The following is a 13,714-nucleotide window of genomic DNA, read 5'->3' as shown; positions in this document are numbered from 1 at the left end:
TATACACTTTTTCATGCCAAAGTAATGTACAATAAGTTAATTTTTAGGTAAAACTAATTACACTTGACTTAATTTAAATTTTAATTAAATTTTATTTTATTTTATATGCTACTTACATTAATTAATTTCCAAAACCTGTCATGTGCCACTAGATGTGACTGTGTCAGTAAGCTTTGCTTGTACTCACAGAGCAGACCTTACATCAGAATGCTGCTCTCTCTAATTGAAGTGGGACAGCAGGACAGAGGGAAAGTCTCTGGGTTAATTGGATCGCAGCTCAAGCATGACAGGATTTACTTCACAGTCTAGGACTGTATTATATCCAGCTCTACATGGCTCAAGTGTTGCTGACAAAATACTCAGCATAATCTTGAATGTTTTGATAAAAGCAGATGGATTTATTGGGGTTACTAAAAATGACTCTGATGTGGTAAATCAGACACTATGTCAGTAAGTTCAGCACAAAGCACTGAAGAAAGAAAGGCAGCCTGGATGTCACCTAATGATTTAATACAGTTCAGTAATATATATATATATATATATATATATATATATATATATATATATATATATATATATATATATATATACACTGCCATTTAAAAGTTTTTGAAGAGTAAGATTTTTAATGTTTTTAATGAAGTCCCTTCTACTCACCAAACCTGCATTTGTTTGATCCAAAGTACAGCAAAAGCTGTAATATTGTGAAATATTTTTAATATTTAAAATAACTGCTTTCTATTTGAATGTATTTTAAAATATTATTTATTCCTATGATCAAAGGTACATTTTCAGCACTATTACTTCAGTTTCACATGATCTTTCAGAAATCATTCTAATATGCTGATTTGCTGTTTAACAATCTATTATTATTATTATTATAAATATTATTATTATCATCATCGACATTTAAAACAGTTTTTTTTTCAGGATTTGATGAATAGAAAGACCCAAAGATCAGCATTTATCTGAAATAAAAAGCTTTTGTAACATTATACACTATGCCATTCAAAATCTTAGAGTCAGTATTATTATTATTATTATTTTTAATTTACAATTTTTATTTAGCAAGGATGCTTTAAATTGATCAAAAGTGATGATAAAGGCATTTATAATGTTACAAAAGATTTCTATTTCAGATAAATGCTGTTCTTCTGAACTGTCTATTCATTAAAAAGCCCTAAGAAAAAAAATGAACTCAGCTGTTGTCAACATAATAATAATAATAAATGTTTTTTGAGCAGCAAGTCAGAGTATTAGAATGATTTCATGTGACTGGAGTAATGATGCTAAAAATTCAGCTTTAAAATCACAGGAATAAATTGTATTTTAAAATGTATTTAAATAGAAAATAATTATTTTAAAAGGTAATAATATTTCAAAATTTTACTGTTTTTGCTGTACTTTGGATAAAAAAAAATGCAGGCTTGGTGCATGCTATATTAATTACAAACACAAGTGGGTCAGGTCTATTTGTCAGATTCTGAGAAACACATTCTAAATAGGTCAAGCTGGAACTCATCTATAACAGCCTTAACAATTACACCGTGATCCTGAATTCTGGCAGGAGAGATGAGTCATAGGAGACGCGCACAAGAGGTGTTAGACAGGCTTCGGAAACATTTATAGGAACACTTTGAATATGCAACCAAATGCAAAAACCTGTCTAGCTAACATTTTTCAGTAAACATTAATTTATTATGCTGTAAAACAGACAGAAAATAGTAAAAAGTCCAGTATATACCTCCCCTTTTCTAAAGACTAAAATGTATTCTGTCTCTGAATGTTCCATACATATCGTAATTCTAATCTTCTGAGCTTTGTGGCACTGAATGTCTTCTATGTAACGGGGACTGACTGTTTGTATAAGTGCATTAGTGATATACATTCACTTACCTTTGCATGTGAAGCATTTGATGTGGAAGTGTTTGGCCTGCACTCGTAACACCTCTCCCTTGCACACCTCCCCGCATTTAGCACAGCGTATCAAAGGCTTTTCCGTCTGGTGGTGAGCTTCCTGTGTATGGGCCACTGTAAAGACAGAAAACAAAGTTTTTATGGTCTGTACCAGTTCTTGCACTCTAAAAATGCTGGGTTCATCTTGTTGGGTCATTTTATTGGGTTATTTTTAATATTTTTTACCCAGGTGCTAAGCAGTTTTTCTGTAACTAAGCTACTGGGTCATTTTTAAAGGGATAGTTCACCCAAAAATAAAATTTGATGTTTATCTGCTTATCCCCAGGGCATCCACAATGTAAGTGACTTTGGTTCTTTAGTAGAATACAAACGAAGATTTTTAACTTAAACCGTTGCAGTCTGTTAGTCATTTAATGGAAGTGGACCTTTGAAAGTAATAAAAAACATGCACAGACAAATCCGCAGGCTGTAATTTGGATTTGTCTGTGCATGTTTTGTTTTTTTTACTTTCAAAGGTCTGGTGCCCATCCACTGCCATTATATGACTAACAGACTGCAACGGTTTGAGTTAAACATCTTCGTTTGTGTTCTACTGAAGAAACAGTCACCTACTTCTTGGAAGCCCTGGGGGTAAGCAGATAAACATCAAATTTTCATTTTTGGGTGAACTATCCCTTTAATGCTGGGTAATTTTTTTCTACCCAACCACTGGGTTGAGCCTGTCTCTGAGGAAACAATCCAACTGCTGAGTTACAGTCAGAGTGCCGGCTTTTTGCGTCCTCTACAGGAGAAAGTGGTTCTCAGCGCCATCGATTTGGTCCACTACTTCAGCAAAATAAAGGTTTGTATTTATTTTGTCATTTATAAAGTCTTTACTGTTCTGTAAATTATGTTATTTTACGTAACGCAACATACAAGGACAAGACGTCAGTCAGCTGCATCAGCAGTGGTTATTTGTTTTGCATGATGAAAATGCCTTTTGCCTTGCATAACACAGTAAACTGACTCTAATTTGATGTTAAAATATGTTCTCTAATCCCAGTACTGTTTGTTTATGGGCAGATTATGGAGTCAGTCACAGCATCTTTCAGTTACGAGTGAAATGTGAGGCGACGGTCTGAGGTCCGTAGTTCCCCCGGCAAACAGCAGCCCATCACCGGCTCAAATTTCGGCGCCATACTCTTAAATTAAAATGCTACTTTCACATTTTTAATTTCTAAAATGCTTGTTAAATGAGTTTAAATGTATATAATATTGTAAACTATGCTGTATTTACCAAAATAAATTCAATTTGTCCATGGGTGTTTTTGCTTAAAGGTGCCATAGAATGCATTGAAACAATACTTTAAATTGTTCTCTGATATCTACATAGAAGGTATATGGCATAGGAAAGGGCAAAAAATCTGCAGAAATGGTTTTACAGGTCCATTTACAACCCTAAGATTTGTCCCTAGAATGAAATGCTCTGTTATTGCCTTATTTGGAAGGTTCCTGCATAATAATGAGAAGCTCTGCTCTGATTGGCTGTCTCACAGAGCGACTCGCTCACACAGCTGTAAGGAAACAGATGGAGGAAATAAATATTTAATTATGACCGCTTCATTTATTTTACTCTAGCCAATTTTAATATGCGGTTTGTTGAATCTGCCGTTTCGAATCCGCAACATTTTTTTCTCTCACTACTGTGATGCATGTGCTCTGTGTAACGTTATACTGCAGCAGCAAAGTAGTATAACATAAGAAGGACTTACCACACAAGTTTTGATGCTTTAGTGATGCTCAGGATCTGTAAATCATTGGCCATCATCAGTGCACTCATCTCTCTGTTTATGTGGTAAGTAAAATCTTATGTACAGGCTACCGCTAGCATTAAGCTAACCATGTCCCTTCAGTGGTTTTACTGATGAACTGAAGTTAATGATGATTGGACGATGCAAATGTTGGGGGCGTAACTATTAACGATCAGGACTATTGCGTAATAGTCGGTGTTATGTTGGAATTGACCTATTTTTCGGTGGTCTTTTGCAAACACCAGATTTATATTAGAAGGAGGAAACATGGTGTTTGAGACTCATGGTATGTCATGTCCATGAACTGAACTGTTATTATTCAACTATGCCAAGCTAAACACAGTTTTCCATTCTATGGCACCTTTAATAATAAATGTTAATCTTTTGATTATTGCTGTTGCCTCTATAATTCAGAGTATGATTTTTTAATTTTCCAGCCCATTTTAAGCCAGTAATATAACTAAAAAAAATTTAACCCAACTAGCTTGGTCAAAAAAAAAAAAAAAAACAGCATGTGTTCTGTCCAATATTTACTCAGTGCTGGGTTGCCAAGTTGTGTTGTTTTTAACACAGCATTTTTCAGAGTGTATAGTGTGACACACTGCAAAAAATGCTTTTCTTACTTAGATTTTTTGTCTTGTTTCCAGCCAAAATATCAAAAAATTCCTGAATCAGGAAGGATTTTCTAGACAAGTAAAAATTATTGTCTTGTTTTTAGTAAAAACAAGTCAAAATTAAGTGAGTTTTTGCTTAAAGCAAGCAAAATAATCTGCCAATGGGGTAAGAAAAAAAAATCTTATTTCAAGCAGACAACAAGATTATTTTTCTTACCCCATTGGCAGATTATTTTGCTTGTTTCAAGCAAAAACTCACCTAATTTAGAATTTTTTTACTAAAAACAAGAAAATTTTTACTTGTCTCGAAAATCATTCCTGATTGAAGAATTTTTTGATATTTTGGCTGGAAACAAGACAAAGAATCTAAGTAAGAAAAGCATTTTTTGCAGTGCAGCGCAAGTATGTGTGGAATATGAGATGCTTGTGTAGAGCTACTGCATGTAAAATACAATATTCTGTTCAGCTAACACAGTCCATTTTGGTTTATATTTCAAAATCAAACTTACACCACTGTGCAAAAGTTAAAGGTCAGAAAGTGTTTTTTTTTTCTTTTAGCAAGGATGCATTAAAATGATAAGAAAGTGTCAGTGAAGACATTTATAATAAAAGAATGCAAAAATATATGTTGAATAAATGCTCTTTGGAACTTTCTATTCATCAAAAAATCCTTTATAAAAAATCCTGAAATCACCATTTCCGCAAAAATATTAAGCAGGACAACAATACTGATTTATATCGGAATTATTTAGAAATGTTTCTTGAGCAGCAAATCCTTGCATTAGAATGAATTTCTGAGTAATGATGCTGAAAATTCAGCATTGCATCAAAGAAATAAATTACATTTAAAAATATATTTAAATAGAAAACTGTTATTTGAAATCGTAATAATATTTCACAATTTTACTGTTTCTACTGTATTTTTGATCAAATAAATGCAGCCTTAGTAAAAAAAAAAATTAAATTAAATTTTTAAAAAATCTTACCACAAACTTTTGAACGGTACTGTACGTCTAAAAAAATTAAACCAAGTATCGCTGTGCCTTTATATAATAATGAAATGGCTGTAAACTGGATATTCCACAAGAAATCAAATAGCAAAAAGTGGACTTGAAAAAGTCGGGGACTGTAAAAATGCACGTCTCTGCCTCCATTAAAATCCATACAGCAGATCTTGTACTTTCAAATTTCCCTTTTAAAAATATCACCACATCATCTGAGATGTCCACAAGACCCGATTATCAATTCTGCATTGAGAAGTACTGCACAATTTCCCTCATTCCCCTGGAGAAAGAGTTCAGGACAGACTGAAACACACAAAGCTTTCACTGTTATTGATCTGCATTTGTTTTCCATTTATTTTGCATTAGTTTTGAGCATCACTTTATCTAAAACATCCTCTACTCTGTTTGTCAAGGTTATTCAACATTGATGGTTCCATATAGAACCTTTTCATTCTATAAATTGTTCTTTATAGTGGAAAAAGGTTCTTCAGATTATTAAAATGCTCTTCACACTAAGAAAAAGTGGTTATTTTAAGAACTGCTCACTGAAAGTGAACTTTGAGTAACCCAAAATGGTTCTGTTATGGTATTATCTTGAAAATCCCCTGTTTTTTAAGTATACTCCAACCCATCATTCTCTCTCTCAGTTGTGTCTACACTAATCCAGGAGGAGCGTCTGATTCTGTCCCGGAGTGTTGAGCATCAAACACAGACAGTCCCTGTGCTTCTGAATCAACATGGATGTGTGTGCATGTGCACCAGTGCATGTGTGTTGGATTGTACAAGTCTCGTGGGACATTCATTTCGCAGACGCAGACTTTTTTCATACATATTTATGAGGAGACTCTCTTCCCCTGCCCCCTTTCCACCCTCTCTACCCTCCTGTCCCAGGCCAAACAAAGCACTTGAAAGTGGGATCAGAGCCATATCTCTCACTGCCAGAGCTAAAGCACCATTATCCGCAAAACATATTCAGTATTCATGAAAATATCAATGAAATTGCATTTAAAAACATTAAAAAGGGGAACAGGTATAGTGAGATAAAATGTAAATAAACCAGTAAATAAATAAAAATGTAATGTAAAATGTAAATAAATAAATGTAAATAAAGCCACAAATGTTTCCTTGTTTTATATGATTACAACCAGAAATTGCTAGTAATTGTCACAAACAATTACAAAGAAATAGCAAGTAACACATTAAATTAAGCACAAAATCAAAATATACAAAAGTATAAAAACTGAAACTGTATTTCTTTGTATAATTGACCCCAATAATCTGTAGTGTACGTACATGTAATTCTGCCTTTTTCTCTTAGAACTGCGTGATCCAAACTTGCGCTTCTGACTTTATTCTCAGAATTGCGTGATACAAACATGCATTTCTGACCTTTTTCTCAGAATTGCATAAAATAAACTGAAATAAAGTAAAATAAACACTTGCAATTGCATGGAAGCCCATTTGCACCACTGAATAATATTTTTTTTTTTTTAAAGGGAATTGTGACTTTCTCACAATTCTGACTTTTTTTCTCGCAATAGCAAGTTTACATCTTGCAATTCTGACTTTCTGCATGATATAAAATTATATAAAAGTCAGAATTGTAAGATAAGTCACAATTCAGGCAGGAACACACAAACAACGACGTAATAAAAATAAGATTTAATAAATCCAATGGAAAACAGGCAGACACAGGAACACGGAGTGGTAACAAAGACCGGCAGAATGCAGGGGAAAAACACACACCTTAAATAGACAGATTACAAACATCCAGGTGACAACAATGAGGGAGAAACCAAAACACTCAGATCTGCGGGGGGAATTGATGGGAGAAACCAACATGAAAGTCCGGGGGTGTGACATTACCTCCCCCTCCCGGAGTACAAAGGCGGGAGGAGGGCACAAGATGGAGTCCAGGGTGGTGACGGAATAGTCCATGGAGGTGACTGGAGCAGGAGGAGCCAGGTGTGACCCAGGCCGCAGCCATGATGTAATCCCACGGTGGAGCCGATGGAGGGAGGAGCCATGGTGGAGGAGAGGCTGACGACTCCATGGGGCCGACCGGAGGCGGAGCAGGTGGTGGGAGAGCCCGAGGCGGAGACGGAAAGCCGATGATCTTGGGCGACACCGCGGATCCGGAGGGCTAAGGCGGAATCCAAGGCTCTGGCGACCAAGGCGGAGATGGAGATCCGGAGGTCCGCGCCGGAGCGACAGAGGGCCGAGGCTGTGCCCGCGGGAGGGAGGAGGTCCACAGAGCCGGTGGGACGGAGCGACGAGGCACAGCCGGAGGAGTAGAGTCCAGAGGTGAAGGTGGGGCAACGACTGACCAGGGCGGAGGCGGAGGGACGATGGAGGTGGACCGACGGGCGACGGTGGAGAGGAGGGAGCAGAGAGCCGGGGTGGAGCCCCAGGGTCGGAGGGCCGAGGCGGAGTCCAGGACTCTGAAGAGGGAGGGACAGAAGAGGGAGGGACAGAAGAGGGAGGGTGGGTGGGAAATCCAGGCAGACAGGTATTTCCATGACAAAGTCTATTAAGTCCCCAGAGTTGTGCTCATGCTCACCCCCAGTGGTGGTGCAGTGGACGGGGCTCTCTACCGCCCTCTCTTGCTCCACGAAGCACTCCACCGTCGCAGATGTAGTGGCCGGCTCTCGCACCTGGTCGGAAGTTATGACCCCGTCGGCGCTCCATACTGCTGTCGCTCCGGGCTCAGGCTTCCCGTCTACGATGGGCTCAGGTTCGTAATCCGTGGGTCGGGGTGGCTGGCTGGGCTCTGGGTCTGGAGTGACACTGACGAGGTTCCCCTGGGAACGGGTGGGAAACGAGGGTTTGTTTCTCGCCAGTGTCCACTCCACAAACGCGGCAAAGTCCGCTCGAGGGCCGTCCTCGGACAACGGCGCTCTGCATGACGCGTTGAGGCTTGCGTCATTGAACGCACAGAGCGCGTCGTCCAGATAGCAGGTGGTATGAGCTACGAGCTGGAACATCAACATGTAGCCCTCGAGCGGTAATTCCCCCTGCTTCAGCCGAAGAAGGATAAATTCCGGACGGAGTAGGGGATCCATAGAAAACACACGACAGAAACAAAAGACTGGAAAAAACGAACAGGAAACAAAACGGAGGTGAACACACAAAAATAACTGTATTGGTCGGTCTTTCTGTCATGATTCAGGCAGGAACACACGAACAACGACATAATAAAAATAAGAGTATTTAATAAATTCAATGGAAAACAGGCAGACACAGGAACATGGAGTGGTAACATCAAAGACCGACAGAATGCAGGGGAAAACACACACCTTAAATAGACAGACTGATTACAAACATCCAGGTGACAACAATGAGGGAGAAACCAAAACACTCAGATCTGCAGGGGGAATTGATGGGAGAAACCAACATGAAAGTCCGGGGGTGTGACAATAAACTCTTTCCCTCAAAGAATTGGATATTATAACACAATTAGGAGTTTATATCCCACAATTCTGACTTTATAACTTGTAACTGTAAGTTTATATCAGACATTTCTCAGAAGAAAGCTTGCAAGATGTAAACTTGCTATTGCAAGACAAAAAAGTCACAATTGTGAGATAAAAAGTCACATTCCATTTTTTTAAACTTTTTATTCAGTGGAGGAAATAGGCTTCCATAAAAATGTCATAATTTTAATGATAAAAGACTGTAAAAATGGCATGATTAAAATCTGTTAATTGGTTAATGGTAAGTCTTTACGCTATATGGTGACAAAAAAATAAATAAATCAAATCTGTGAAAGGACCAGAACTGGACAAAAATACATTTACATTTTACACATTAAACTTAAATTTACAGAAAATTTCTTTAACAAACAATACCTCAATCAGAATTCTGGGAACGACAATTTATGTTGTTGTTGTTGTTGTTTTTTCACAGCAAATAATAAGATTTGTTCCTTTTTACTTCTGAAAATTGTACATTTAACGGTATTTTACTGTAAAAATTATTTTTAAAAAAATATCCCATTAGATGAAGAAAACTTTCTTGTTATTATCATTTTTGAACATTATAAATGTCTTTACTGTCACTTTTAAACAATTTAATGCATCCTTGCTGATTAAAAGTATAAATTAAAAAGACTATTAAAAAGCTACAATAAATAAAAGGTTAATTTCTAAGTCCTCTTCTATGGTGAAAAACTTATCTAACTGGATTTCATGTTTAAAAAATAAATACATAAATAAAAATAAATGTATTACATTTATGGACAGATATTCTGGTCTCTACACTCTTAAAAATTAAGATGCCATAGAAGAACCATTTTTGGTTCCACAAAGAACCATTCAGTCAAAGGTTCTTTAAAGTACTATCTCTTATAATCTGAAGAACCTTCTTTCACCACAAAGAACCATTTTTTAAACAGAAAGGTTCTTCAGAGATGGTTCTTTATGGAAGCATTTAAACAAAAAAGGTTCTTGTATGGCATTGTGAAGCACCTCTATTTTGAAGAGTGTTGGTATGACCCAGGTTCTTAAGGAAAGATCATTGTGACTTTAGATCTCACAATTGCAAGCTTATTGCTCTCATATAACAGTTCAAACCTTATAAACGACTCACTAATGTACAAAATGGCATTGCTGGGTCTCACATGTTTAGTGGCACTAATGCAAGAGAGTAGAAGACAGCTACTGTACTTCAAGTGCTTCATCCAAACTCTTAGTGCAGCTTTATAGAACACTTCCTCCACACGAGCAGGCATTTATGCTGATTAAGCTCTGAAGTGGCACAAGATTAAGTGTGCCGGTCAGAAGAGTTAACCTCCAGCTCTGAGAGCACAGCATTACTGATATTACATCAGCATCACAATACAGTACTCAACTGAGACTCTCTCTACTGCCACTATAGACAGCTACATTAACTAGAATATAACTTCATTAGTGTATGATATGGAATGCAATGGCATTCCATTCTACACAATTAAAGTACAAAATTCGTTGTTCCAATTTAGCAAACTTTAAGTATAGCAGTTTAGTATACTAAAAATACAATTGCAGGGTATTTTTATTAAGTGCATAATATGTTCATGTATTTGTAGTATACTTAGCATGAAATAAATCTATTTTAAATACATTTTAGTACGTTTATTTTTCACTAGGGTGTTGCTAAGTAAACAACACAGTACTCTGATAACTAGAGAAATACACAGGACACACAAAGATGGAGTACATTTGTATCAGTACTTACAACATTTGTCTGGATTTATCTATCATTTTAGATTTATTAGTTTCCCTGAGCTCAGTAGTACATTACTGGCTTCTTAAAAAGGATATATGCAATTCTGCCTTAGAATTTGGACATGGTAAAAACATTAAATATACAATGTTTTTTTGACACTAGAATTATGGTAATACTACGGTATTCTTTCAAGACCTTAAACTCCAATGTACGCTACCAAAAAGTTTTTTGGTAAGATTTTTTTGATTTAAAAAAAAAAAAAGTCTCTTATGCTCACCAAGGCTGCATTTATTTGTTCAAAAATACAATAAAACAGCAATATTTTGAAATATGATTGCTATTTTAAATAACTTATTTCCATTTTAATATAACTGAAAATGTAATTTATTCCTGTGATGCAAAGCTGTGTTTTCAGCATTATTACTCCAGTTTTCAGTCTCACATGATCCTTCAGAAATCATCTAAAATTAATTATTATTTTTAATGTTGAAAAGCTATAAAAAGTGACATTTTTTGTTATTTCAGGATTATTGAGTGAATAGAAGGAACAGAATTAAGTTTAGAAGAAATATTTTTCTTATATTTATCATTTTTGTCTTTACTGTCAAGTTAATGATGATGAAATTAAAAAAAATGTAGATTCAAAAATAACTATGCAGATTAACTTTTAGAAGCATGAAGAGATTTTATTTATTCATTTATTTCATTTAATTGTTGTGTCAAATTAAATGCCAGCATTAGCACCAAGTTGTGCAAAATAAATAAAAGCACACAAGATAAAAAAAATATATATATGAATTGATTGTTTTAAGGACATTTTTGTTTACTTTTACATGTGTAAAAGTATGTTTTATACTTAAAGGAGAAGATCACTTCCAGAACAAAAATTTACAGATAATGTACTCATCCCTTGTCATGTTCATGTTCATGTCATTCTTTCTTCAGTCGTGAAAGAAATTATGTTTTTTGAGGAAAACATTTCAGGAATTTTCTCCATATAATGGACTTCTATGGTGCCCCGAGTTTGAACTTCTAAAATGCAGTTTAAATGCAGCTTCCAAGCGCTCTAAAAGACCCCAGCCGAGGAATAAGGGTCTTAGCTAAACAATTGTTTTTTTTTATTATTATTTATTACAATTCATATACTTTTTAACGTCAAATGCTCGTCTTGTCTAGCCCTGCCTGAACTCTGTGTATTCCGGTTCAAGACAATTAGGGTATGTCGAAAAACTCACATCTCATTTTCTCCTCCAACTTCACCCTACATCGGTGTTTTACCTTTTTTGTTAAGGGTGTTTGGTCTTCTTCGCATGTTCACTTTTTAAACACTGGGTAGGGAGTTTTTCGACATAACTGTCTTGAACCGGAAAAACGTTCACACAGAGCTAGACAAGACAAGAGTTTGAGGTATATAAATTGTAATTTTTAAAAATAAATAACTAATCATTTTGCTAGATAAGACCCTTCTTCCTCAGCTGGGATCGTTTGAAGGTGCATTTAAACTATATTTTCGAAAAGTCCAAACTTGGGGCAAAGAAGTCCATTATATGGAGAAAAATTCTAAAATGTTTTCCTCAAAAAACATAATTTCTTTACGACTGAAGAAAGAAAGACATGAACATCTTGGATGACAAGGGGATGAGTACATTATCTGTAAATTTTTGTTCTGGAAGTGAACTTCTCCTTTAAGACATTTTTATGCTGCAATCCTATACTGCAGTATCATATTAACACAAATGATCAAATTACCTTTGATTTTAATGACTTAAAAGGAGAGAGCTAAACATATTCTCAAATAAATCAATAACGAAAGTCTATAAGGATATAAATCTTAAAATAGTGAACTTGGCTACTATATACAATATTGTAGCATGTACATGTTTATGTGTACAAATATAAATTTTACACTTGCAGTCACCTCTGCAGTATTGAAAAAAGACGATAATAAATGTCCTATTAGTCAAAGACACAATGCTAAAAACAAACCTGAATTCTGCGTCTCTGCAGATGAACTGCAGCAGGGATGAGACGTCTTTAAAGAGACACCCTAAAAGCGAAAGAGGCCACTGCAGGCGAGACACAACAATGGCCTCTACCTTCCTGTGAGCGTTGCCATGGCGACGGCTGCGGGCTGCGCGTGTCTACCTCACGCTTCTGCGTCCCATTTAAAACTGCAACACTGCCGAAACAACGGCGACGACGTGCCGCTATTAAACAATCCCACAATCAACTCAGATGCAATAACCTGTAGACCTGACAGGTACGACTGCAGAACAAAACGACTCTTATATTACAGTTCCTGCGATTCAGAAAGCTCACACACAGCAGCTAAAGCCAAACATGGTGCAACCTGGAGAGAAACTAAGAGTATCAACCTGTGTTTAATCAATACAGCATTAGAATCAGCTTAAATATGAGGTGCAGCATCTCTACAGATACAGAACAGCATGTGATTCTCACGATTCATTTCTAATAAACCTCTTTCAAAGTGACTATTTACTCTTTAAAGTGTGAATTGTGACCACACTAAGATATAAAAATGGTCAGTGACTTGCACCAAAACACACACACACACACACACACACACACACACACACACACACACACATAGACAATCTCTCAATTACCTTTCTTTTTGACCATGACCATCAGTGATAGGTGAAGGTGAATCAATAATCAGCAGCAAATGAGAAATGAAGAATCCAGAAAGCTGAGCAAAGAAATCCAGTGAACTAATACGGATGAATAAAAGAGGGAAACGTGAATGACAGAAAGCTAAACATGTCCTATAACAACAGAGGCAGGCAGGCGGGCGCATGCCTGCTCCCCTGTACCCCTCTGTCTCCTCCTCCTATCTGCTCCCACCCTCCCTGCATCCGTCCGTCCGTCCCATCCCCCTTTTCTGTCTCATTAATCCGAGGACTCGCCCATCTTCCTCTGCAGTCTGGAAGTTACCAGCTTTGCCAAGCAGTAGCTGCCAATTTGGCTTGAAGAAAAAACAAGCATTTAGAAGGTCAAGTGGATCAGGGTAAAAAAAAAGGGTGGGGTGGACTACATATGTATTTTTAAATTATATATATATATATATATATATATATATATATATATATATATATATATTCACTACCAGTCAAAAGATTTTTAATGTTTTTAAATGTCTCTTCTGCTGACCAAGCCTGCATTT

General features: G+C 36.3%; 1 protein-coding gene across 13 annotated transcripts in view; it reads right to left on the bottom strand.

Moving 5' to 3' along the window:
- The window catches only part of ablim1a (actin binding LIM protein 1a), a 72,260-nt gene that overhangs the window by 41,780 nt on the left and 16,766 nt on the right, over nucleotides 1-13,714 (bottom strand). For 12 of the 13 annotated variants that reach the window (XM_073833691.1, XM_073833693.1, XM_073833685.1 and 9 more), the window contains exon 2: nucleotides 1,897-2,031. In XM_073833691.1, the coding sequence (XP_073689792.1) occupies nucleotides 1,897-2,031 (135 nt within the window). Of the gene's footprint in view, nucleotides 1-1,896; nucleotides 2,032-13,157; nucleotides 13,354-13,714 lie in introns of those variants that run through there. The other variant, XM_073833689.1, reaches the window with a different exon arrangement.

The sequence above is a fragment of the Garra rufa genome, chromosome 2 (assembly GCF_049309525.1).
Source record: "Garra rufa chromosome 2, GarRuf1.0, whole genome shotgun sequence".
In the NCBI taxonomy this organism is placed as follows: domain Eukaryota; kingdom Metazoa; phylum Chordata; class Actinopteri; order Cypriniformes; family Cyprinidae; genus Garra; species Garra rufa.
This window is presented reverse-complemented; position numbering and strand designations above follow the sequence as displayed.